The following is a 27711-nucleotide window of genomic DNA, read 5'->3' as shown; positions in this document are numbered from 1 at the left end:
TAAGTAGAAAATGACCTTAGTGCTAAGACTCCAAGATACGTACAAACTCACCGATAATGGCTTTTTGGATTTGTTAGAAAAATAACTTAGATAGGTACAAACTCACTCATAGTGAGTGTCTGAACTTATTAGAAATAACCCTTCTACTGGTATCATCGTATACTCTAAGATTCCAAGTTAAGTAGAAAATGACCTTAGTGCTAAAACTCCAAGATAAGTACAAACTCACCCATAATGGCTCTTTGGATTTGTTAGAAAAATAGCTTAGATAGGTACAAACTCACTCATAGTGAGTGTTTGAACTTATTAGAAAAAACCCTTCTACTCGCATCATGGTATACTCTACACACTTAAAGCCTAAACACGAAGTGTGAAGCTTAAAGGTTGAGATTCATGTTGTGTCTCTGTGAAGACATCATGCAAACAGAGTTATACTCTGTGCACATTAAGTCTAAAGCTTGAACACTAAACCCTAAAGTTTGAGGTTGAGACTCAAGCTGAGTGTCCATGCTTATTGGCCATTAGTATGTCTATAAAACACTAACCTATGGTAATAGGGTAGTCCAATTGAAGCCAATAGAAATAGTAGCATTGATTTTTTGTTTGTTTGTTGAAGTGAAATAGAGATTTTTTTTGTTTTTGTTTTTTGAAGTGAAATAGAGAAATTTTGTTTGCTTTTAAGAGTTTTTATGTAATTCTTTAGTGTGGGTACATTGGTGATGGATCTAGTTTTTTATAAAATGGGTCTATCTATAACTTTCACTGGAAAATAAATCTATTTGGCATTTGGATATGGAAATCTCAAATGTATGGTTACCAAGGTTATGATGCATTTTATACAAATTCATACTAGAATACTAAATCTATTCAGTATTTGGATACATAAATCTCAAATATATGGTTATCAAGGTTATGATGCATTCCATACAAATTCATGCTAGAATACTAAACCTACTAGATTTGGTCATTTCATGTGTTAGAGCTCTCTCTTTTTCACTTATCAAAAGATTATGAATTTTTTAGAAATGTGTACCTTATATATTATTATTGCTTGGAAGGTTTGAAACTTAATCTAGTGTTCCTCTTCAAGATACATCATAAATAATGGGTTTGATGAAGCTACTTGAGATTTTTTTTGAGAATGGTTAAACATAATTTGTAAATTCTTTGAAATTACATAAATAATGACTATATATAATTGCACAAAAGCATTAGCTAATTTGGAATCAATTGAATATGTTTAATATTTTTGAAATAATATAAAATATATATAACTGATATTTTTTTGTTAAAAATATCTTATGATCAAGCTAAAACCAAAAAATATACTATGATAATAATTCAGAATATATAACTTTTCAAAAAATCTATCAAAAAATGAACACACATTCTTTTTCAAAAATTTATCAAAAATAAAACCATATTTCTCAATAGAATTTTTTTTTTTTTTTCCAAATAATACCACAAAATTTATCCATTCCTTTTAACCAAAAAGACATAGTTACTTATCTCTTGGTGTAATCTGGCCTCACTTGTGCATGGTGAGGAACAGGCGGTTACGGTCAATCTTTGGCTTTTATATACCCACTAGTTCAAATCACTTTGATCACTATTGAATCCAAATTGGATATCTGTCTGGCAAGTCGGATTCAACAAATGCTGGCATGAGAATGAAAACGAGGGTTTCATTAATGAGAAGATTCAAGCATCCCAAGCACACCGTTAAAACTACATCTTTGCAGGTCTTGAGCCATCACGACTTGGGTTCAGGGCAGGTTCCAAATCCATTACCATAGTATATCTATTTTGTCTGGATATGGTAATTGGTAAATTTGAATATTTAATTTTTGTTTTTATTTAATTGTATACATTATTTTGGACAAAATGTCTAAAGTAATATTTATTTATATTTATCAGTCATCTCTTTTAAATTTTATTATTTAATTTGAAATTGGTGAAAAAATTAATAATTATTTTATTTATATTTTCTGCAAAAAGTTATATTTATTTAGATAGAAATAAATTTATATATTTAATTTTTACTTTTACAAAATTGTATAAATTATAATAAATATTCTTCATCTGAATGTAAAAAAATGTTGAAAGCAATAAGAATCATTTAATTTATATAAATGAACTTAAAATTTGTTGGGTCACTTTAATTTTGGGATTTCAGACTAAACTGAGGTCACCATAGACGCCGTGAGCGTTATACCTGGGGAGCAATACTAGAAATTTAAAACAAATGTCCATTCCAAAGCACAAACTTTCAAAATCGTCCGATTGTCATCATATCCAGAGCGCGTATTCATTTTCTTATAAACACCGGCATCTGTTATGAGGAGAGACTCTATTTTAAACTCGAATCTCTTAAAGTGTTCATCGATCAAATTGATTTATTAATTCTTATTTAAGATAAACACAATATAACTAAAATACAGGTTATTAAAACCACTTGGAAACACGCAACTCTCTAGTTATTTTCAGAAGGGCGGCGACATGTTCAAGATGCTTAGAGGGTTTACAGATTTGATGATGGCGTTATGTCTACAAAGACATGACTTCGGAGACGAACAGGTCGAGATTCTTGGCGGAGGAGCCGCCCTCGGCCACCGCTGCTCTGGCAGCCGCCTTCAGTTCTCTGACTCTTTCTCTCAATTCCTGTCCCTTTTCTTCCATCATTAACATTTTCACAATTCTTTCCACGTCATCTCTGTTGACCAGCCAATTTTGGTCGATTCTCTGCGGTGCCTCCAGTGCGATCTGGATCTCGTCCACCACAAACTTGGAGTTGAACGGCTGCTCTGCATAGAGCGGCCATGCGATCATGGGAACCCCCATCGTCGTCGTCTCCAGCACGGCGTTCCATCCGCAGTGCGACATAAAGCCCCCGGTAGCAGGATGCGCCAGGATGCTCAACTGCGGCGCCCAACCCAGAATGATAAACCCCTGCTTCTTCTCCACCATACGATCGTGGAATTCCTCGGGAAGAAAGTCCAGAGCCGACGAGAACGCCTTCGATCCGGTGTCCGACGGGGTCCGCAGAACCCATACGAACTTCGTCCCGCTGGCCTCCAATCCCATCGCTAGCTCCTCAATCTGTGCGCTCGATATGGAGTTCTCGCTGCCAAAAGAAATGTAAAGCACGGATGCCTCCGCCTGCGCGTCTAGCCACTCCAAGCACTTGTCTTCTTCCGTATTGAGCCCCATCTCGACCGCAGGGGCGATCCTGCGGGGTCGGTCCTCAAACGCCTCTGGAGGTAGCAAAGGGCCGATTGTTCGCAGAGTGCCGTTAACCCTCTGGAAATGCTCCACAAACTTTGTCTCCAGCTCATAGAAGGTGTTGGTGACGATCCTCCAGCTCTGTTTGTTCCCACGCCTCTGCCGGAGCCAGAACTGGTGCGTGCCGTTGTCGGTGGTGGCCTCAGGGTGCTCCGGCAGCATCTGAAGGCGAGTGAGACGAACTTCCTTGGGAAGCCCCGGGACAACATAACGACCGGAGTCGGTGCGCGGGAGATTGCGAGGCAGAACGTCCCACACGATCTGCTGGACGGACTCTCCGAACATTCCGGATGTGTCGAAGCACACTCTGGGGATGTCGAATTTCTTGGCCACGGCAGAGGCCCAGCCCAGGAGAAAGTCGGCAATAAGGCACTTCAGGGGCGGAGCGTCGAGGGCGCTGCTTACTTGCCCGGCCAGATACCGCTGGAAGAAGCGTTCGAAGGGTTCCTGCAGGCGCTCGTTGCCAGCAAGCAAAGGTGGCAGCTGATGCCACTGGACGCTGTTGCTGTTGACCTTGCCCAGCGCCAATTCGTCTTTGGTGGCCTCCATTTCCACCAAGCGGATGTCTAGCCCGCTCTGCCGCGCGGCATCGACTTTCTTCTGCAGAGAAGAGATGTGATGGAAAGTGACAACGAAAGTAACAGTAAGGCCCTTGGCAGCGAGTTTCTTGGCGAGCTGCATGAAGGGAATGAGATGGCCGTGACCCAGAGACGGCAGCATCATCACATGATGATTGTGAGCCGTCCTTCCATTCTCCTGATCATGCATACTTGGCGCCATCGACTCTATCCTACCCTTCTCTGCGCTTTCAATTTTACAGAGCGTCAAATCTAAAGGAATGCAAAAACCGAGAAGCCTAAATCAGAACAGCGAGGGCCTGTGCTGTGGACAAATTGCGGGATTCGTAAAAGAATCAGGACACGGAAGGGCTGTGATTGAACTGCAGTATTAGTTGCTGTTTAATAGAGATGGGGGACATCGCGTCCAGTGCGTGGAAAAGGGGAAAGGGCGTCCGAGAACAAGCGATAGGCAGCCGTGACGCACGATATGCGTCAGCTTGGCGTCACGGTTGAGTTAAAGTTTAATTCGCACCCTAAAAGTGTAAGAGGGGTGTATACAACATTAAATCCGCGGGGTGCCCATGGCTCCCCTGTAATAGTGTTGTAAATAAGGTCAATCTTGTCGTGGCCCCGTGGGAGTACCTGTTACAAGGGGATATTATCTTTTTTCACCACGTTTCTAATATTAGGGGAGGACAGGACATTTTTGGTCGAAGTTTTTTTTTGAAGTAATACACAACTCCTATTTTAAGATTTGTTTGGTTCTAATTTTTATTGGTTTCCAAATGTCATAAACTATAATCCCAACTATAGCTTTCATTTTCAATAGTTTCCAAAACTCATAAACTATATATAGTTTACAAACTATTATATATATCTTAAAAAATTTGCTAGTTTCCAAAAAAAAAAAAAAAAACAAAACATATTCTTAGTTTATAATTAAAGTCGTTGAATTACTCCAACGAATGATTCACCAAAGTATAAAAGGTCAATATTGGCCATTTATATAGATATGATTATTTCAAGGATGATTCTTTTTTAAGAGTGAGTACACCTAATACAAAATTCCAATAAATATATGATTAGTGTAGCTATTATTCATTTTACGAGTACACCTAATTCGAATTTTCAATCCCCAATCTGACTGGTCGGAGCTCGAAGAACGAAGGCGGTGCACTTAATAATCTTAATTTAAGGGATGTACACATGTTTTTTTGGTTGTTCAATATAAGCTGTCATTGATGCTGTCACGTATGTGAGATATAGGTGAGCGTTCTTCATGTTATAAAGAGATATAAGGTGTTGTTTAGGCGGTTAGATATTAGTAGTAACTGTCTTTTATAAAGTAAATAATCTTGATAATAAGATACGTTTAATAAAATATAATATTTTAAATATTTGAATATAATTTATGCATTTATATTAGAATTGTAAAATTGGCATGGTTTTTATGGGTATTTGAATATAGTTTAGATGATTATTAGGTAGTGATTAGGTGGAGGGGCATTATATGTGTACGTGCACGTGCAATGTACAAAATAAATATTCTTAAATATCAGATATAAAGGATTTGTAAATATTTTGTAAATATTTATATGTAGGTTTATTTAAATAATAAAAAATTAAATTTTATTAATGAACACATAAAAATTTTAATATTAATAATAAGTTTACAATATAACAATAATTTTAATTTTGGATATTTATGTTTACTTTATTATAGATATTATTAATTTGTAAATAGGAATATTATGGCTCATCAACACTACATGCTCAAAAATAATTTCTCATTTTACAATCAAAGTATTTTATGGGTCAATATAATGGATTATCAAACCACATGCCCAAGAACCATCTCTCATTTCTATATATATATATAGTCTAATTTATAGACAAAATGATTTTTTTCACCATATTTTTTCTAGTTAATTTTAACCAAGATCGACATAGTTTTTAAAAACTTGAGTGTTTAAATTGTTTAATCTATTGAATCTATTTATGCAATCTAAAATGTATTTTAAACAACAAAAAATCACATTCTAAAAGGATTTATTTTATTACATTTTTGCGTTGAACACTCTCGAGCCTATAGAAGAGATGTTGTAATGTCATGTTATGTTATGTTATATATATATAGATAAACATTTTGAGTCAATGAAATTACATAAAAATAGAAATTAAATTAAAAATATAATAAATTTATTAATTATTAATTATTAATTATTAATTATTAATTATTAATAATCAAACCATCTTAGATTTATTTTAACTCCAAATCTATCAAGCTCCAAGAGGGATCAAATCTCTCAATGTGCAAACATTTCCTCAAATTTTGCACTCAAGAAAGAGGTTTTCACCTCAAGAGATTTGATCCCTCTTGGAAATTGATAAATTTAGAGTTAAAATGGATCTAGACTTTTATATAGTTGCATGTACATATTGATTAGTACAACCACATTACTATATGTGGTTGATATACACAGAGTTATATGAAACCCTAAGATTAATAAAACCTAATATTGATATAAAAACTTAACATTATAAAACACTAAGATTATTTATAAAATCCTAAGGTTAAAATTAAGTGAAAGACCAAAACATTTCTTGGAAGCACTGTTGGCTTGAGGGGGCCTGACCCAGGTTTAGCGTTAGGTAGCCAAACAAACCCATACACAACTGGCCCTTTCAACATCAGCCCGCGGAGTGCGCACTGAAGTCTCACCCGAAGCAGTATGGGGGGATGTTGGAACCAAGTTTTCGCACCCTTGAGATGGTTGTGATGTCCAACTATACTTGCCTTCGCGCAGGTTGCTCAACCCTCTGTTCCACCCTTCAGTACCTTCGCGAAAGGGTACAATCAGCTTCCACGCAGCCCTAACTAGGGGCTGAAGTCCTTTTGTACTGCTAGGGTAACGAACTACGATATCTGCCTAACTATGTTAAGTGTCTTTCTTATCTTATTAACATATCTTAGTTAGCTTCGTGTAAACATATGTTCTTACTTGTGGTCACTTATCCAACACAATTACATATATTCGCGCATCATATAAGCATTATAAGTGAAATTCATACCCAATATAACAAGATGCATAAACAGGAAATAAAGACGCAGAAATAGTAGAATACTTCTCTTTATTGATAATTCTAAACAATTACAAACTCGACCCGCCCTACGCTCTCAACTGCAAGGCGCGCACTCAGCTGCAGAGCCTCTACCTAGGCTACGACCCAAAACTTAGACTTCTACTTAGAGTTATCTCTTTCTTACATGTTCCATTGATTCTCGCTTTCTTTAAACTACTTAGAGCTTAGCTCTATTTATAAAATCCCATGGTCCGCGGACCATGGGTAGATCTTTTACAACCGACATTACATTTTCAAAATAAGGGCAGACAACCCTATGACTCTTTAACACCTACGCACTCCGTGACCACAAAAAGTGGAGTCTTTACACTTGGATTACAAAATTTGACAAAAATATGGGTTTTTAGCCCCAAAACTGCCCTTGGGAGATCCCGCACCCAACAGGCCCCCAACACAAACATCGTGACTCACCCTCGAGTCACTCTCTGGGTGTGGAGATCTTAGTGCAAAGACCTCCCAAGTCCGTTTGGATCACCGCAACCTCAGCAACGCACTGAGCAGCCGCCTACTAGACTTCTTCTACTCACTGCTTGTTGACTGCCACTGAACTGCTGCCCTGAATCTTTTGTTGAACTGCCTGTAGTAGTGCGAGCTTTCCTTCAATGGAGGTTGTGATCGTGTATGCCTCATCTATCCATAGTTGTAGGCGCACTTTTAAGATCGCTTCTTTGTGTCGAGCGATATCCACCTGTTCCTTGAGCGCCTTTGCCTCCTGCAACCATGGAAGCCTCTGTGTAAGGGCGACTGTCTGCGCAGTCCCTTTGACCTCGTCATATTTTTGTTGTAGCTTGTGCACCTATATCTCCAGGCACTCTACATTCGGGTCCTCCTACACGGTGGTTAGGACCTCGAATGATTTTTCAAAAAGTTGCATGCAATTTTCCCCTATACTGTCGACCGTCACTATTGTTGTTGTAACAGCAGTGGTATGTTGTTCCCGGACTTCTAGTGGAGTCGAAGCCTGAGCCTTCAATTGAAATTCAACGATTTGCAGGTTCAGCTCCAACTAAACCTTGGCCATCTCTACTCGAGCGTCGCACACCCCTGTGGCTAACTTGCAGACACGTGCCTTTACCGGTTCTTCTGCCTGAATGTCCAAGTCCGAGACCATTCGACAGGCTTCCTCCACTACCTACATTATTTGCTTATTTTTATCCACTACCTTGTTGTGTTGTAGGCCCAACTACTCGATGTTGATGCGCTGCTTGCTCATCACCTGCGGATTGCGACTCTCCCGGGGCCCTGAGTTTCGTGGTGACTCCATCCAGCAAGAGGTAAAGCGTCTCCCAAGGGAGCACGACCATATTCAATCCTACCTGTAACGCCCTGCGCTCTCAGGCACGGGCACGCGCGTTCCTCCCATCGCAAAGTTGAACCAAAGGCAAAATGTGCGAGCGCTCAAACAGCGAAGGCGCAGTCATATCGTGCGCACAAGTATGGGAGAGCGTTCACACATTTATAAGGGCGAGTTGGCAGCTCGCCTTACACTTGAAGCCGACCGAAGACATGATGAAACGTGGGTGAGCCGACGGTAGAAGTCATGGCGGTTGGGCGATGGTGTTGAAGATTGATGGGTCGGCCGAGAGGAGGATATTCACGATAGGATGGATATATATTCATACGGTTGATCGTTCATTTGGGACTTCACACAAGTCTTCGCACAAGATAAGAGGTGTGCACAAGAAGTGTGAAGGTCGCACTTAACCGCAGGTCGCATGGTAGATGCGCCCGCCGAGTCGGGCAAGGTATTGTCGTGCAGCGCAGGTCGTAGTGTGGGTGGAGGGCGTAGAAGGGTGCCCGCTCACCAATTCTTGACACGGGACTTGGTTGTAACGGGCGCGGGTGTGCATGGGTGCGCCCGCCCGTCGGCAAAGAGTTGTGTGTGTAGTGTGGGTCATGCATATGCGTGCCCACCCGGTTGTAAACTTGTGTTGTATATTGTTCGGTTGAAGGTTGCGGTGAGCGTGCCGTGCGTTCTTGCACGGGCAGTGCCCAACCTTGTTTATAAACGCCAGTGGAGCGTTCACTCCCAGTCATTGTAATCTTCTCAAATGTAATCTTCTTGTATTATTGATGGATTTCCCACATTAATAATGTTAATTCATGATTATTATGAATTGTTGAAGGCGTAGTTTGTAAAGTTAATTAACGATGGATAAAGTTATTAACTTAGGCGGTGCCGCACCCGGCCAATTTAAGGAAAAAAGAATTGGGGGTGTGATAGGTGGTATCAGAGATGATTCAGGGTTGATGAAGCTTTATAGAGCACGGTTTCTCTTGACAGGTGGGATCGGAGCAGGTTCACAGGTGGTGAAGCCGTTGCTTGATGATGAATGCAAAAAACAGACATGTATGCAGGGAAAAGTTATGGAGAAATCGTGGATGAACAGTCTGGGTTTCATGGACTTGATGGTTCATGGCAAGACCATTCAAGCTCTGGTGGACACGGGGGCCACTCATAACTTCATGACGACACAGTTGGAAAAAGAGGTTGGATTAATGATCTTCCCATCGAATGTGGAAGTCAAGGCAGTGAACTCTAGAGCTAAAGTGGCGGGTTTGGTACACGAAGTACCTGTGCAGATAAAATATTGGAAGGGTGAGTTGGACTTCACAGTGATGGAGATGAACAACTTTGATATGATACTCGGACATGATTTCTTGAAGGGCAACAAGGCTATTGTTGCCCCCTTCTGTGATGAGGTGGTGCTGGTTGGACAGTCACAAACTTGGACTTTGCCCACTCATAGGCAAAGGAGGGAAGTCAAGGTGCAGCATGTTTCTGCACTGAGTTTGGAAAAGGCTATGAAGGAATTAGATATGGAGACATATGCGTTGATGTTCAAGGATGTCGAAGGTGATGGAGTGGGGACGCTTGTTCCAGCCAAGATTTCTGAGGTGCTGACCAAATATGCAGATTTGATGCCTGATGAGCTACCAAAGAAACTTCCACCAAGGCGTGCAGTGGACCATAGCATTGAGCTTGAGCCAGGAAAGCAACCCCAGGCTAAAGCACCTTATCGGTTGTCAGGACCTGAGTTGGAGGAGTTGAAATGACAGTTAAAGGAGTTAGCTGATGCAGGTTTCATCAGACCTTCAAGGTCCCTTATGGAGCTCCGGTATTGTTCCAACGGAAGAAGGATTCGAATGAGCTACAGATGTGCTGTGATTACTGTGAATTGAACAAGCAGACGGTAAGGAACAGGTATCCTTTGCCATTGGCTGATGATTGCTTTGACAAGCTTGCGAAAGCCCAAGTGTTTTCCAAGCTGGAATTGAGGCATGGGTATTATCAAGTGCGGATAGCTAAAGGAGACGAGAAGAAGACCGCGATAGTAACAAGGTATGGTAGCTTTAAGTTCCTTGTTATTCCATTCGGGTTGTGTAATGCTCCTGCTACGTTTTGCACTTTGATGAATGATGTCCTACCACCATACTTGGATTCTTTCATAGTAGTGTACTTAGACGATATAGTAGTCTTCAGTGATAACATGGAGGATCATAAGAAGCACTTGGCAATGGTGTTCAACGCACTGAGGGAAAATCAGTTGTTCTTGAAGAAGTCTAAGTGTGTGTTCGCTTAGACCGAGATTTCGTTCCTTGGGCATATTGTTGGTCAAGGGTACATACGGATGGAGCGGAGCAGGGTGAAGGCAATTGAGGACTAGGTTGAACCGAAGAATGTCAATGAGATGAGGGTGTTCTTGGGCATGACCAACTACCAACGGAAGTTTGTAGAGGGGTACTCCAAGGTGACATCGGCACTGACAGACTTATTGAAGAAAGACAAGAGGTGGAGTTGGACGAGCAAATGTCAAGAGGCATTTGATGACTTGAAGAAGAGGATGGTTACAACACCGATACTGAAGTTGCCTGACTTCGAGAGACCATTTGAGGTACACACTGATGCTTTGGATTTTGCCATAGGAGGGGTTCTTATGCAGGATGGGAATCTGGTGGTGTACGAGAGTCGAAAGTTGCAGGATAGAGAATGGAGGTATCCAGTCCATGAGAAGGAGATGACTTCCATCATCCACTGTCTTCATGTGTGGAGGTATTACTTGATTGGGAAGCCATTTGTTGTCAAGACTGACAACGTTGCAGCAAGTTACTTTGCATCACAACCGAAGCTTTCTACGAAGCAAGCTCGTTGGCAGGACTTCTTGGCAGAATTCGACGTGACTATCGAGTATAGACCGGGAAGGCACAATGCGGTAGCAGATGCCCTTAGCAGGAAGGGACAACTTGCAGCATTGGAGGGTGAAGACCGGGCAGCTAGGTGTAGGAGTCGAGTTCAGATGTCAGAAGAGATGCAGAATAAGATCAAGGAAAGTGTTAAAACCGATACTTTGGCGCAGAATATAGTGAAGCAGATAAAGGAGGGGAAGACATGAAAGTTCTTTCTACGAGACAGGTTCTTGTTCTTTGGAAACCGACTCTATGTTCCAAAGTCATCTGGGCTCAGGAGGCACCTTTTGAAGGAGTGCCACGACTCGCCATGGGCTGGCCACCTAGGGATGCGTCGTTCTTTGGCATTGTTGGAGAGAGGATTCTTTTGGGAGAAGATGCGGGAGGATGTAGAGGAATATGTACATACGTGCATCATTTGTCAGCAGGACAAATCGGATACGCAGAGGCAAGGACGACTGTTGCAGCCTTTACCGATTCCTGAGAGACCATGAATGAGTGTCTCGAGGGACTTCATCACTCAGTTGCCACAGGTTCAGGGGTATAATGGGATTATGGTCGTGGTTGATCGTTTTTCCAAGTATGCTGTCTTTGTTCCTACAAAGATACCTTGTGGAGCCGAGCGGACTGCGGAATTGTTCTTTAAGAACATAGTGAAGTATTGGGGGATGTCATTGAGCATTGTGTCAAATAGAGATCCATGTTTTACAGGAAGATTTTGGACCACATTGTTCAAGCTAGTTGGGACAGAGTTGTTGATGAGTTTGAGTTACCATCCGCAGATAGATGGGCAGACCGAGAGGATCAACGCATTGCTGGAGGATTACTTGAGACATTATGTGATGGCTGATTAGAAGAATTGGCCTGAATTCTTGGATATTGCTAAGTTTAGCTACAATATTCAAAAGAGTTCTGCGACGGGGTATAGTCCATTTGAGTTGGTGAATGGATAGATGCTGGTTGCACCGCATACCGTAGTGACGGGAGGCTCTTAAGGAGTCCTCATGCGAAGAAGTTCATGAAGGCTTGGGAGGAGACCTTGGAGTTAGCACGGTTGCACTTGCATGATGCTGCAAGGAGGATGAAAAAGTATGTTGATCGTGGGAGACGGGAGGCACACTTCAGTGTGGGAGATATGGTGTTTCTCAGGATTACTGGGGAGTAGCTTCAGCCAGCCAAGGGGACTACGAGCAAACTGACACGGAAGTATGAGGGACCATTCCGAGTGAAGAAGAGAGTGGGGGAAGTTGCTTACGAGCTAGAGCTTCCGTGCCATATGCACATGAAGCATCCAGTTTTTCATGTGAGTCAGTTGAAGAGATGCAGACTTGATTCAGACCATCCAGAGAGAGCTGAACCACCGAGAGGACCAACTGGGATTGTGGACAAGCCAGGACTGGAGTTGGAGAAGATTTTGAGCGTCAGAACTACAGGGGTTGGTTACCACATGAGAAGGGAATTTCTTGTCAGATGGAAGAATGCACCGGAGGAAGAAAGTTGGGAATCAGAGGACTCACTTTGGAGATGGAAGGATAAGATCGAGAAGTACAACAGGAAGCTGTTGAGACGAGCAGGATTGTCGAGGGCGACAATGATTTCTAGTGGGGGAGGATGTAATGCCCTGCACTCTTAGGCACGGGCGCGCGCGTTCCTCCCATCGCAAAGTTGAACCAAAGGAAAAATGTGCGAGCGCTCAAACAGCGAAGGTGCAGCCATATCGTGCGCACAAGTATGGGAGAGCGTTCACACATTTATAAGGGCGAGTTGGCAGCTCGCCTTACACTTGAAGCCGACCGAAGACATGATGAAATGTGGCTGAGCCGACAGTAGAAGTCATGGCGGTTGGGCGATGGTGTTGAAGATTGATGGGTCGGCTGAGAGGAGGATATTCACGATAGGATGGATATATATTCATACGGTTGATTGTTCATTTGGGACTTCACACAACTCTTCGCACAAGATAAGAGGTGCGCACAAGAAGTGCGAAGGTCGCACTTAACCACAGGTCGCATGGTAGATGCGCCCACTGAGTCGGGCACCCGCCCGCTGATTCTTGACACAGGTGCCTGCTGATTCTTGACACAGGACTTGGTTGTAACGGGTGCAGGTGCGCTTGCCCGTCGGCAAAGAGTTTTGTGTGTAGTGTGGGTTGTGCACAGGCGCGCCCACTCAGTTGTAAACTTGTGTTGTATATTGTTCGGTTGAAGGTTGCGGTGAGCGTGTCGTGCGTTCTTGCACGGGTAGCGCCCAACCTTGTTTATAAACGCCGGTGGAGCATTCGCTCCTGGTCATTGTAATCTTCTCAAATATAATAAAAAGATTACTTCTCTTATATTATTGGGTTATTATTGTTCTTGTATTATTGATGGATTCCACACATTAATAATGTTAATTCATGATTATTATGAATTGTTGAAGGCGTAGTTCGTAAAGTTAATTAACGATGGATAAAGTTATTAACTTAGGCGGTGCCGCACCCGACCAATTTAAGGAAAAAAGAATTGGGGGCGTGACACTACCCGTTTTAGACTGTTGACTATGGGCCTGTCACCCTCATTCTCTGTAGTGAGTGCCCCATCAAGTAGCACTATCGTGTTGGTCACCATTGTGCACAACATCGCCTCGACAATTGAAGTGTCAATCGCGAGGCTGGTAGACACTGTGCCAACCTGTGGAGTGCAAACCTGCAACTCCTATAGCTCTATCTGGAGAGCCCCCAATACCAACTAATTTTTCTCTTCAAACTGTTAGAGGGCCTCCGCAGTGACATCCCTCACCGTTTCTCCGATATCATGCAAATCCCCCTCAGTGAGGGTGATTGGGTTAAAGGATGTCTTTAATGCCTTGGTTTTCTTTCATGGTACTACCTACTTTCGTAGCTGCGGATGCTTGAGTTGGGTGGATGTCGTCTGCAGGTCCGCGCCACCTTGTTCTGTCTTTGTTTTTGCCTCAGTCCTAGGCGATGGTGACTTCTGTCCTTTGCGCTCTTCTCCTCCTACTTTTTGTTGTTCTGCCAATTTCGCGGTGTCGCGTGCTACCTAGGCCTTAGCCTCCACTTCCTCTTTTTTGTGCTTCTCTGCTAACTGTGCCATTCGGAGCTTGGTTTCTTTCTTCTTACGCTACGTGGTGGACTTGTTCGTTTCCATCGCAAAGCCTGCTGGAGTGCACCACTCTGGCGGCCAAGACTCAAGGACTGCAAAAATAACATCATTAGTTGCCAAATATGGTAGGTTATGCCATGTCTTCGTAGGGTCCTTCGCGCCCTGATAAATACATGGTGCAAATCCACTTTGAACTTTACAAAGCTCTGCAAACTGGCGTACAATGTGGGCAACAACTGTGGCTTGTGATTGATCCCCATCTGGATATTCATCTCCATCAAGATCCAAAAGATCTTGCTTTCTTTTATACGTTGCGCATCCTTGGTCTCCCACAACCAAGCGTACATCGATGCCTCTGGAATGTCCGTGCAACTGAAGGGAATTGACTTTCTTTGGGCAGCTCCCATGCCACCTGTATGATCAACAACAGGAGCCATGCGTAGTGAAATGTTTTGCCCTACTCCTGTGCCTCGTGAAAATTTGCAAGGAACTCACTGCATAGATAATTTTCCTAGTTGAACTGAACTCCTTCAGCGCATTAGGCCGCTAGTGCAATCACAGGCATGCACACCTCATCCGCGCAACACTTTTCCATTACCTTCCCTGCTAAAATTTGTGTTGCGACCTTGACTGCAGGGTTCTTAATGCTGGAGATGGCATATCCTCGCTTCTTCTTCTCCAACTTGAACTTCTTCTTCATCGCTTCCGTGAGGGCCAACTCACCACATTTTCTCTCTGATATGTTGGCTGGATCCTCCCCTGAGTAAGGTAGTCGTGTGATCCAATGAATCAAGTGATCTATGATGGGAATGGGATCCTCCAACCACAAACATCCATCATGCACCAAGAAGAGTAGCTGCCTGATGACGAAGATGGTCACTGGGGCACAGTGGTAATGCAACACCCAGAGCAGGTTTAGCAACCTAGATTTCTCTACACCCTTGAGCCATGTGCGTGGCTCCAATTCAATCGTTCCAGCCGTCGCGTCCATCTGTCTGTGCATTAATTTATCAGTCACTAAATGTGGGAATTTCTCATGATCCGCGAGGTCCCAATCTTCAAAATTGAATATAGGAACTTGCCCTAAGTGTGGCCCCTCAAAAACAATATTGTTAGGGAGCAATGGAGTTTGCAGGGAGTTCTTGCTCTCATCTATGTCATTTGCCACTTTGTATTTTCCCTTGTGCAGAGGAACATATTCTGGTAACCGGGTAATAGGGTTTTCACCTTGGTTTTCAACTTCCATTTCCACGTCCTCCTCATCCACTAGGATTTCTTCAAATTCCTCCTCATCGACCTCCAGATTAATGGCCTTCCCCTTTTTCTGCAAGGTGAGCTTGGTCCTCTGTGGGTTTCTTGGTGAGACGTGCACTGGGATCATAGTTTGCTTATCCTTCTTTGGTCTCGGTGTTTTGGGTGATTTAGGGACTTCAACTATCACTCTAGCGCTCTCTGGGGCTTCTACTACCGCAATTTCCTGCGCGACTTCCTTGGGTGTCGACATCATTCTAATCAGGGGATCCTGCCTCTCCTTTGGCAATGTCTCAAACACTGAACTTACTCTAAAAACCTCAAAATTCGTAAGATCCATACACACCTGATAATGCAACAAATAAACTTTCAAAACGCCAAGTGTTGCTTGCTAGACAGCCACTTGTAATCTTTAGGGCCTTTTGAATTCAAATTCGACCGTTCCGCCCACATTCAGCCCATTAATGCTAGATTGGCAGTATATTTTCAAGAATCTAAGGCATAAAGTTCGCCTAAATGCCTATCGCCCGCTCCATTTGGCCTCAAATCGACCATCAAATCGTGAATAGTGACTTTAATGGTCACTTTCTGGTGGACCTGCATGCTAGCGCAGCTGTCTTCACACGGTTGCGGACCCTGTGACACTTCGCTGATTCAAGCAGTCCTGAAATCGAGCAACTCCCCAACCTGGGCAATGTAGTTTATAGTCTTGCACCTCCTTTCAGCTGCCTGGAGTGCTAAGACTGTGCTTTTGTCGCATAGTCAGATGGTCGAGCCACCTGTGTATGGCTTCAATCGACTAGCATTCACCTTTCCTGGGAAGGGATCACCATTTAACTTACCAATTGGATCATGCTACCATTGGTAATAATAACATAGGGCCCCGGTGTTATAGGGAAAAGTGTCTATTTAGAACTACTCTATCCCACTAAGGTGTGACAGCTACCTTAGAAACAAATAGAGAAAAGCTACTTTTGTATCTCCTTTATGAATTATAGATAGAGAGGAATAGAAAGAACCAACCTATGTCTTGCGCTAATCCTTTGATTCGATCCCTCTCTTCTTTGATAGTCTCTAGCTACTTGCTCACTAGCACGCCCAGCTTCACAAAGTACTTGAAAGATCACAGAAGCATAGCACTATATAAAGACATGGATCTATATTCATAAAAAACTTAGGATCAGATTTAAGTTAACCATACAAATGTAACAAGCATCAATGATACAAAAAGATGGAGGAGAACTCAAATAGCTTTTATTGATGAACAAGAAAAGATCTAGGAGGAGATACAACCAGTGGTTCCGACCCAGCATCAACCTCCTAGCAAAGAAGCCCCTCTTCACCTCAAACAAAGCATAAATCACCCAACAATCTGATGTTTGTCTCTAGAAACCAACAACAATTCCTTACAATATGCAAAATTCCAGCCTCTGGATCTCTGGGATGAGGGATCCATATATAGATATCTGTAAGGAGGATGAGTCAGCTTGTGATTTGATTAGTGTCTTCTCTCTGTCAGTTCTTGCTTCCACTTGGAGACTGAGGGCCTCTTACTCATCCTTGGTCGAATTCAATGAGGCAAGTTGTTGGCATTATGTTTCAGGTGTTGTCCTTGATGGCAAACTCTTTCAGGTGGTAAATCAAGAAGGACGCAGGAAATATGTTCAGCAAATGCGTCCCCGCAAGTCTACCATACAGAACCCGCATCCAGGGATGCTGGCCAGCCGTTCAGAAGGTGCGTCCGCCCAGTGCACACATTTCAAGGTAGAGAAAAGCTCGTGGGGGCTTCTTGTGTGGTATCTAGCCGACGGTTGTGTGTTTCTATGGTGTCGGCTCGTGGTATTGTTCCACGCTTTGGGGAGAAGCTTGCCTATATAAAGCAAAGGAGTTCATTTGGATTAATCATCATCTTGGTTGATCATCTCTTGGTGAGATCTAGTCCATATCTTTAAGGGTAAATCTTCTAATGGACTACGATCTATATGGCGCATGATCAGATCTGTGGATCTGAGTGTTTGGGTTGGTTCTGAAGTCCTCTTATCTTCTATATCTAAAGGGTCGCAGATTCAGTGAAGGGAAAGTGCGCCGGGACGCAGTACAGTAAAGGATCAGGTGCGTCTCTGTAGCGAAGGACGCGGCACGACTGTGGTATTGGGTGCGTCTCTGAAGCGAAAGACGCGGCGCGATAGTGTTGATGTGTGCGTCGGTCGCAGACAAGCAAAAAGGAACAGTGCGTCGGCACGCAGAACAGCATAAGGTATACTGCGTCCAGTCGCAGGCCACAGAAAGAAAATATGCGTCCCTGTCTTAAGATGATCTGTTGACTGTATATTTCTGTTCATAAGGTGTTCTGGGTTGTTTCTGTAATTACTGATCTGATATCTATAGTAGACTGTATCTGTTGTATACTTGTTGATCATTTGATTCTTCATGAAAAGAAGTAGGGGGTTGTAGCTCCCTTCCAGGAGAAGTCTGGAAAACGAGAAAGAGTTGTAGCTCTTTGCAGGTTGCAGCCTGCGTGCTGGTAAAGGACTGCACCAGTACAAAATCATTGTAAAAAGAAATTCTTGAAAGAAGATAGAGACATTATTGCAGCAGGTGGTTTTTCTCCCGCATTGGGTTTCCACCTTACATCTTGTGTTCTTTGGTGTGACTGTCTATTTTCTTTATTCATGCTCATTGCTTTATGGTACTGATATGCAAGAATATTTCAAAAGATCAAATAAGGAAGATTTGGTAAATTGCTAGATAATACTGATTCACCCCCCTCTCAGTATTATTTCCAACAATTGGTATCAGAGCAGGTCCTTCAGAACAGCTTGATCGCTTGAAGGTAGATCGATCATCATGAGCAACTACGAGAGAGAAGCATCAATCAGGCCACCCGTCTTCGATGGGACAAACTTCAATTATTGGAAGGTAAGAGTTACTGCATATCTTCAATCTCTTGGTACAGAAGTTTGGAACATTGTAGAATCAGGCTATGCCTTTCCTTCAGTTACTCCTACAGATCCAGCTGAGAAAAAGCAGTATGAAACAAATGCAAAAGCAGTCAGTACTCTATTAGGAAGTATATCTCAAACAGAGTTCATGAAGGTCATGCACTTCAAATCAGCAAAAGAAATATGGGACAAAATGATCACTAGCTATGAAGGAGATGAACAGGTAAAAGAAGCTAAACTTCAAACTCTCAGGATTCAATATGAGACTCTCAAGATGTATAATGATGAAAGTGTGGCTAATTATTTTCTTCGGGTAGATGAGATTGTTAATTGTATGAAAAATTTGGGTGAAGAAATAAAAGAGACTATAGTAGTTCAAAAGATTCTAAGATCTTTATCTCCCAAGTTTGAATCTAAAGTATCTGCAATAGAAGAAAAGGAAAATCTCCGTGTTCTCACTATGTCTCAGCTGCATGGAATTCTAACTGCTTATGAAATGAGAAAGGGAGGTCCATCAGACAGAAGGGAAGCTGCTTTTAAAGCATCAGGCAAAGAAGATCACTATGAAGCAAGTCATGTTCCAGAAGAAGAGGAAGAAGAATCAAACTTTGTCAGAAATCTTCAAAGGGGTTCTGGAAGGTTCAGAGGTAAGCTACCTTTCAAATGTTTTGCTTGTGGAAGAGTAGGTCATTATGCTGCAAAATGTTCTTATAAGGATAAAGGAAAGGAACCAGTTAGATGGAACAAGAAACAGGGTACAAATAAGAAAAGCTACTACACCCATGAAGATAGCGATGGCTTATCAAACAGTGATGAAGATGAACAAGGTAACAAATATAGATTGTTAATGGCATTTGAAGATGATAATTATGAGGATGCTATAGATGTGGATAACCTTTATGATGAAATTACTAGACTCAAGAGATGTATAGAAGAAAAGAACATGATTATTGATACTCTACAATTTCAGATTGATGAAAAGGAAAAACATCTTGAAAAATTAGAAGGTGAAATTGTTGGTCTTAGAAAAGAAATTGAGAAAACAAAAACTATTAATCTCAAGTTTGTCAAAGGATCTGAAACGTTGAATGAGATTATCAGTGTGCAGCGGTCTCCACTAAATAAGACAGGTCTGGGCTACAATGGAGAAACTTCTCAAGCTTCCACTTCAAAAAGTTATCTTGATGCAGCAAGAAGAAATGAGCAAGAACACAAGGAAGATCATCAGGTAAAGCAGGGACAAACTTCAAACTATCAGGGGCAATCCAGCTTAAGGGTGAACAAAAGCCACAACCAGCCACAGGTAAAATCTTCTCAATTTGGTTCAAGAATAGATGAAAATAGAAATTACAATCAGTTGGTTGGTAGATTCAATAATCGCAGAAAGTTCTTCAATGGACAATGCTTTTCTTGCCATAACTTTGGTCACAAAGCAGCCCAATGTGTTGCGTATAAAACAATCATGACTAGGGAAGCTCAAAAACAAAGAAGCATGACAGGGATTACAAAAAGGACCTATAACAATTTTTCAGCTCTTGAAAATGAAGTTGAATGCTCTATTTGCAATAATTTTGGACATGAAGATGTTGAATGCAGAAGCAGGTTTCCGGAAAGAAAGGTACAAGAACAAAAAAGGGAACAAACCTCAGGCACCAAAACATGGAAAATAAAGGAACCTCAAACAGAAAGATGTGGGATAGCATTCTATGCAGAAGGACAAGAAAATCTATGGTACATTGACAGTGGATGTTCAAAGCATATGACAGGTGATAAAGAAAAACTTGAATCTTATTCTAATTTAGAAAAGGGAAAGAAAGTCTCTTTTGGAAATGATACTCCTGCAACTATAAAAGGAAAAGGTATTGCTCCTTTAAAAGAAGATGTTAAGGCTGGAAATGTTTTGTTTGTTGATGGACTAAAGCATAATCTTCTAAGTGTAAGCCAGATGTGTGATCAAAGAACCGAGGTTATATTCAGATCAAATGGATGTCTTGTTCGTGATCTTGATACAGGTAAAACAGTTCTCAAAGGAAAAAGAACTTCAAATAATCTATACATTTTTGATGAAGAACAACAACAATGCTATCTAAGCAAGGATGAAGAGCACTGGTTATGGCATCGAAGGTTGGGACATCTAAGCTTCTCACAAATAAGGAAAGCTTGCAAATATCAGGCAGTTCGCGATCTTCCAGATATCAAAATTCCTGACAACACCATGTGCAGATCATGTCAGTTTGGAAAACAGACTAGAACTAACTTTCCAGAGAAAGAAGGATCAGCCAGCATGCCTCTTGAGCTAGTACATACAGATGTATGTGGACCATTCAGAAAAAGAACACCTAGAGGAGAGGAATACTTGATATTATTTATTGACGATTTCTCCAGGTTTGTTTGGTTAGGACTTATGAAGCACAAAGATGAAGCTTTCGAAAAATTCAAATCCTTCAAAGCCTTGGCTGAAAATGAATCAGGTCACAAGATTAAGTGCCTCAGATCCGACAGAGGTGGAGAATTTACTTCAAATGAATTTTTTGATTTCTGTGATGAACATGGAATAAGGAGAGAATTTTCTACAGCTAGAACTCCTCAGCAAAATGGAGTAGTGGAAAGAATGAACAGAACAATCCAGCAAATGGCTCGTGCTATGCTTGATGAATCAGGAACTCCTGCAACCTTCTGGGGTGAAGCTGCACATGCGGCAGTTATTATTCTCAACAAGACAAATGTCCGAGTGAACAGCACTCAAACTCCTCATGAGCTCTGGAGTGGTAAAACTCCTTCGGTAAAGCACTTCAAAATCTTTGGGAGCAAATGCTATATCAAAAATACTGAGGAGCAGCTTGGCAAACTTGATCCTAGAGCAGATGAAGGAATTCTTCTTGGCTACTCTCCACATAGCAAAGCATACAAATGCTACAATAAAAGACTTGGCAGAATTGTTGACAGCATTGATGTAGTGGTTGATGAGAAAGGATACATTCCTAGGCAAATACATCGTGAAGACATTGAAGAAGATGAAAGCTACCCTCAAAGACAGAATGATGAAGAAGAAGAACCGCAAGAACAATTTCAAGACGGACCTCACGAAGAAGCAGAAGAAAGAACAAGAATAGAAGAAAAGACTCCATCCAGATATGTTCAAAAGAACCATCCAGAATCTCAGATCATGGGACAAAAGGAAGCAGGTATACAAACTAGAAGAACAGTTGCAGAAGCTTCAAGTTATTTGGCATTACTCTCCTCTACTGAACCACAAAATGTGAAAGAAGCATGCAAAGATGAATGTTGGGTGAAAGCAATGGATGAAGAACTTGAGCAAATCGAAAAGAACAACACTTGGGAGCTGGTTCCTAGACCAAAGGATAAGAATGTTATCGGAACAAAATGGGTTTTCAAAAATAAATTGAATGAAAATGGAGAAGTAATTAGAAACAAAGCCAGACTTGTTTGTAAAGGGTATGCACAGCAAGAAGGAATAGACTTTGAAGAAACTTTTGCTCCTGTTGCAAGACTTGAGGCCATCCGAATGTTTCTTGCTCTCTCAAGTTGTCAGAACTTCAAAGTATTTCAAATGGATGTGAAATCAGCTTTTCTGAATGGAGACTTGGATGAAGAAGTGTACATTGAACAGCCAGATGGTTTCATTCTTGGAAATGATCCAAATCTTGTATGCCGATTAAAAAAGGCTCTCTATGGTCTCAAACAAGCTCCAAGGGCTTGGTACTACCGGTTGGACAAATATCTTCATCAACAAGGTTTTTCAAAAGGTTCAGCAGATAGCAATCTTTATATAAAAGTTGAAAATGACAAATTACTAATACTTGTTGTGTATGTAGATGACATTATTTTTGGCAGTAATGAAGAAGCTATGAGTCAAAGCTTTGCCTCAGTCATGCAGAAAGAATTTGAGATGTCCTTGCTAGGAGAACTGACATACTTTCTTGGTTTGCAAATCCAACAAAAGAAAGGAGGAATCCTTTTATCTCAAACCAAGTATCTCAAGCAGATTTTGAAGAAATATGGCATGGAAGATGCAAAACCAGTATGTACACCCATGGTTACAGGATGTAGTCTCAGTGCAAATGACGAATCTGCAGCAGTTCATCAACCAACCTACAGATCTATGATTGGAAGTCTACTATATTTGACAGGTACCCGACCAGACATCATGCATGCAGTTGGAATAGTTGGAAGGTTTCAGGCAAATCCAAAGGAGACTCATCTTCAAGCAGTAAAGAGAATCTTCAAATATCTTCAAGGGACTCAAAATTATGGCCTATGGTATCCTAGAGATACAGATCTCACTCTTCATGCTTATACAGATGCAGATTGGGCCGGAAGCGTGGATGACAGGAAAAGCACAAGTGGTGGTGCATTCTTTATGGGTTCTAGACTGGTATCTTGGTTCAGCAAGAAACAGAGTTCAATTGCCTTGTCTACAGCTGAAGCGGAATATGTTGCGGCTGCATCTTGTTGCACCCAACTTCTTTGGATGATGCAGACTTTGCAGGATTATCAAATCACTTGTACACCTCCTATTCCTATCTTATGTGACAACACAAGTGCAATCAGCATCTCAAAGAATCCGGTTATGCATTCAAAAACCAAGCACATACCAATCAAGTACCATTTTCTCCGGGAACAAGTACTTGAACAGAAGGTCAAGTTGGAGTATGTTCCTTCTAAGGAACAAGTTGCTGATATTTTCACCAAACCGTTGCCCAGGGACACTTTTGAATACCTCAGGCAAAAGCTGGGGGTTGTTGATGCATCATCTCACTGTTGACCATCTTCCTATTTGATGGTATAGGCTCAGGGGGAGCACATAATGCATTGTTGGCATTATGGAGAAGGAGATCTTGGAAATAGCTGCAATATGTCTCTGTCTCCTTCATGATGGATTTCTGGTTACAAATCTGGAGAAGCTTGAGCATAGGGGGAGCATACCCTTTGCTCTTGATGTCAAAGGGGGAGAATGATGAAGCTGAAGCTTATGTGGTTGCCATCAAGTCCAAAGGGGGAGTTTGTTGGCATTATGTTTCAGGTGTTGTCCTTGATGGCAAACTCTTTCAGGTGGTAAATCAAGAAGGACGCAGGAAATATGTTCAGCAAATGCGTCCCCGCAAGTCTACCATACAGAACCCGCGTCCAGGGACGCTGGCCAGCCGTTCAGAAGGTGCGTCCGCCCAGTGCACACATTTCAAGGTAGAGAAAAGCTCGTGGGGGCTTCTTGTGTGGTATCTAGCCGACGGTTGTGTGTTTCTATGGTGTCGGCTCGTGGTATTGTTCCACGCTTTGGGGAGAAGCTTGCCTATATAAAGCAAAGGAGTTCATTTGGATTAATCATCATCTTGGTTGATCATCTCTTGGTGAGATCTAGTCCATATCTTTAAGGGTAAATCTTCTAATGGACTACGATCTATATGGCGCATGATCAGATCTGTGGATCTGAGTGTTTGGGTTGGTTCTGAAGTCCTCTTATCTTCTATATCTAAAGGGTCGCAGATTCAGTGAAGGGAAAGTGCGCCGGGACGCAGTACAGTAAAGGATCAGGTGCGTCTCTGTAGCGAAGGACGCGGCGCGACTGTGGTATTGGGTGCGTCTCTGAAGCGAAAGACGCGGCGCGATAGTGTTGATGTGTGCGTCGGTCGCAGACAAGAAAAAAGGAACAGTGCGTCGGCACGCAGAACAGCATAAGGTATACTGCGTCCAGTCGCAGGCCACAGAAAGAAAATATGCGTCCCTGTCTTAAGATGATCTGTTGACTGTATATTTCTGTTCATAAGGTGTTCTGGGTTGTTTCTGTAATTACTGATCTGATATCTATAGTAGACTGTATCTGTTGTATACTTGTTGATCATTTGATTCTTCATGAAAAGAAGTAGGGGGTTGTAGCTCCCTTCCAGGAGAAGTCTGGAAAACGAGAAAGAGTTGTAGCTCTTTGCAGGTTGCAGCCTGCGTGCTGGTAAAGGACTGCACCAGTACAAAATCATTGTAAAAAGAAATTCTTGAAAGAAGATAGAGACATTATTGCAGCAGGTGGTTTTTCTCCCGCATTGGGTTTCCACCTTACATCTTGTGTTCTTTGGTGTGACTGTCTATTTTCTTTATTCATGCTCATTGCTTTATGGTACTGATATGCAAGAATATTTCAAAAGATCAAATAAGGAAGATTTGGTAAATTGCTAGATAATACTGATTCACCCCCCTCTCAGTATTATTTCCAACACAAGTGTCACAGGAGAAGATTCTGGAAGCTTCCATTACCTCTCCACCTCGCGGAATGACACTGCCATTTGTCGTTTCTCGCCCATCACACCCTACAGAAGGGAGTTTTGAAATGCAACACACCCTCACAGTGCATTTGGGTGAGATGAAAACCACCTAGCCAGTGGAGCAGCTGCAATGATCCTGTTTTGACCAATTCTGAGTAGTTTCTGGTGGAGAACTTCTGGGAGAAGCTGTAATCTTTTGACCTTGTTCCTTTAGGGGTTAGAACAACACTTTTAGGGACTTAGGAGCCCTTGGTTTATGGACATTTCATGCTTGGAGTTGTAGGGCACAAAAATGTCTATAACAGTTGCCCCTAAAGTATGAGGCCGTTAACCTTTTGGTGTCGGGTGAAATGCTTTATTATGAGGATCCGAAGTTCTTTCAATGCTGGGAGGAGACATGTAATAAGATACAATACAATACATTATCTTCATACTGTTTTCATGATCTAGCTGAGGCGGGAATTCCCATGCTCAGCTTTATAAATTCATTTTCATGTACATAGGACAGACAATCGTCTGAGTGTAGACTGATGATTCTGATAGAGCCATCATCCTTTTGGTAGGATGATTATCTGTGCTGCAATGTTGTACATTTAATGTCTTTATTTCCCTGAATATATATCGCAGCCCGGATGGATGAAACTAGATCCGGGGTCTTCAATCTCGCCCGATCTTCACTCGAAGTACAAGTCGATCCATGTGAGAAATGTTCTGAAGTCGAACATGGAAAGACATCGCTTGATTACCAGTCAATGATGTAAACTGTTAACAAGTGCGAGAGGAATCACCGATAATGATAATGATCCTCAAGGTACTGCAGTACAATTCACGTGGTGTGAATAAAGGACTTGGCGTCAAACACCACGCAAAATCTTTCAGTCGAAGGCCATTGATGTAAACCTGTCGCCGGAAGTGAGAAACTTGCCATTGAGGCATGCAAGCTTCAAAGTACTGAATGGGGTGTTCCTAGATCGACTTCTTGGATAATGAGCTGATGTCGACAAGAAGTGATCCGTCACAGGATGGCCTTAATGAATCCCACATCAATGACATGGAACAAAGCAAATGATTTTGATGGAGGTGAAAACGAACTGGTGATATAAGGTTCAGGGTGGCGGTCATGAAAGAATGGAGTATAATGTATGGTAGTGGGTGAGACACAGGTGACTTCTCTGGATGACTTCTCTTGAACATGTCGGCGACACTGATGTGATGGATTAGTAGCATTAACCCAAAATGTGGATGGTATGGCGTGACCATGGTGATGTGACCGGTGAATGAAACAACCCAACCTGACTCGGACACGGAGTGGAAGTGTCATGTTCAAGAGCGACTTGCTACCAACAAAGTTTCTTTGAGTTTTCTTCCCAATTTTTCCCTAGTCATTGCTGACCAGTACCTCTTTATTTTTGTCAAGCTTGAGGAGGATAACATATGCTTGTTCTATAATTTTCCCTTCGGGCAAACCCATCGCTATGTTTTAACGAGCCTAGCGATAGTGAAACTCGTTCTCGTCTAAAGACAAGTTTGTCGCTATTAATCTTTTTAACGAGTTTAACGACAAAGATAACTCGGTCCTTTTCAATTTTAGAGAGTCTGAAAAGGAACGTAAAGGTAACTCCAAAATTCCTTTTTCGTCATCTAATCCCTTAAGTTCGAAAAAGTATAAAACAATACAGAAGGGATGAATTTTCGATAGTTTTAACGAGTCGGAAAAAACAAGCGCTCGATCTTTTTGTGTAATAATCCCTCAAGTCCAAAAGATTAAAATCTAGATGAGGGATAGCACTTCCTGTCCCTTTAACGAGCTGGAGAGGCCAATGGCTCGGCAATATTTTCATATTTTACGAGTCAGTTGAAAAGAGCTTAAAGGAGACTCGCTTTGAGGAACGAGTGATAAAATGGGTAGCAGCTGATTCCAGGTAAGATTTGGAATTTTCCAATCACGGTAGTGTCACAAGGATGGCTAGTGAAATCACTCTTCGCAGCTGTTCCTCAAAATGGGTAAACAATCAAATGGAGGTGAATGATCGGCCAACGAAAAGTGGAGGTGACGGTGCAAACACGACCAAGGCTTTAATGGCTGAAGTATTACATTCACGATGGTTATTTACCAGGGAAATAGTTAATTTTTTAATGAGCTTAAATGCGGGTGGAAACATTTGCTCATGTCTTATGTTTATTTTTTAACGAGCTTGAACTATGTGCTAAAACTGCTCAATTAAATGGCCTTGTTTTGATTTTACCATAAATAGCTTTGTCCTTTCAAATATCGTACTGTATTTTCAACTGCTTCATCAAACTAGTCAGAAATGAACAATATATGCTTGAAAACGAGTTAGAACACTAATATTTTACTTTGAACTACGTAAAAGTAATGAAAAAGTGTTTTTTACCGCTCATTTTACCATTTCATTTGAACTTGGTTTGTTGGAGCTTTGGAGGTGCTTTTCCCCCTCGATTTTGATCAGCTAATTTCGGGAGATTCTGTGGACGATTATCGGTGCCGTCTGGACCAGGTAGGAGCTAAACTTGAGCTCTTTCATTTCATGGTTTCCATTTTGCATTTTGAGGTTGATTCCTAGCTTTTCTGAGTCCCTAGGGTTTGAAGAACTCATTCTGCCATCAGCGCACCCTAAGTGTATCAAAAAATGCGTTGAATGTTGGCCTGTCTAAAGGCTATCTGACCTTCAACGCACCTAGAACACTGCTGCAGGTGCGTTGGGCGCAAAAAGGGAATTTGATGCACAATTTTTGATGGAAATTTTGCTTGTTTCTCACCAAAATCAGGATCTAACTCCTCTCTTGTTTTTTTTTTAGAGATCTTTGGAGTAAGATGACCATTACATGGCGAGAACGTGAGCATGAAGAAGAGGACATGCTTGCCCTACATGATCCAGTTACAGTGAACGCGCTGCGGAACTATGGCTTGATGAAGTTCTTTCGCATTTCTAGCATGAGACAGCAG

The 27711-nt window shown here is 41.9% G+C and overlaps 1 protein-coding gene across 1 annotated transcript; it reads right to left on the bottom strand.

The window, feature by feature from the left end:
* Nucleotides 1-2366: 2366 nt before the first annotated feature.
* On the bottom strand, nucleotides 2367-4245 carry LOC149146471 (scopoletin glucosyltransferase-like). The gene has a single exon (XM_089447936.1). The coding sequence runs from the start codon at nucleotides 4060-4062 to the stop codon at nucleotides 2548-2550; it is 1515 nt and encodes a 504-aa protein (XP_089304062.1). The 5' UTR covers nucleotides 4063-4245; the 3' UTR covers nucleotides 2367-2547.
* Between the last annotated feature and the right edge of the window lie 23466 nt (nucleotides 4246-27711).

Source organism: Pinus tabuliformis, chromosome X, assembly GCF_031772625.1.
Source record: "Pinus tabuliformis cultivar Carrire ecotype Pingquan chromosome X, CPIR1, whole genome shotgun sequence".
NCBI lineage: Eukaryota > Viridiplantae > Streptophyta > Pinopsida > Pinales > Pinaceae > Pinus > Pinus tabuliformis.
This window is presented reverse-complemented; position numbering and strand designations above follow the sequence as displayed.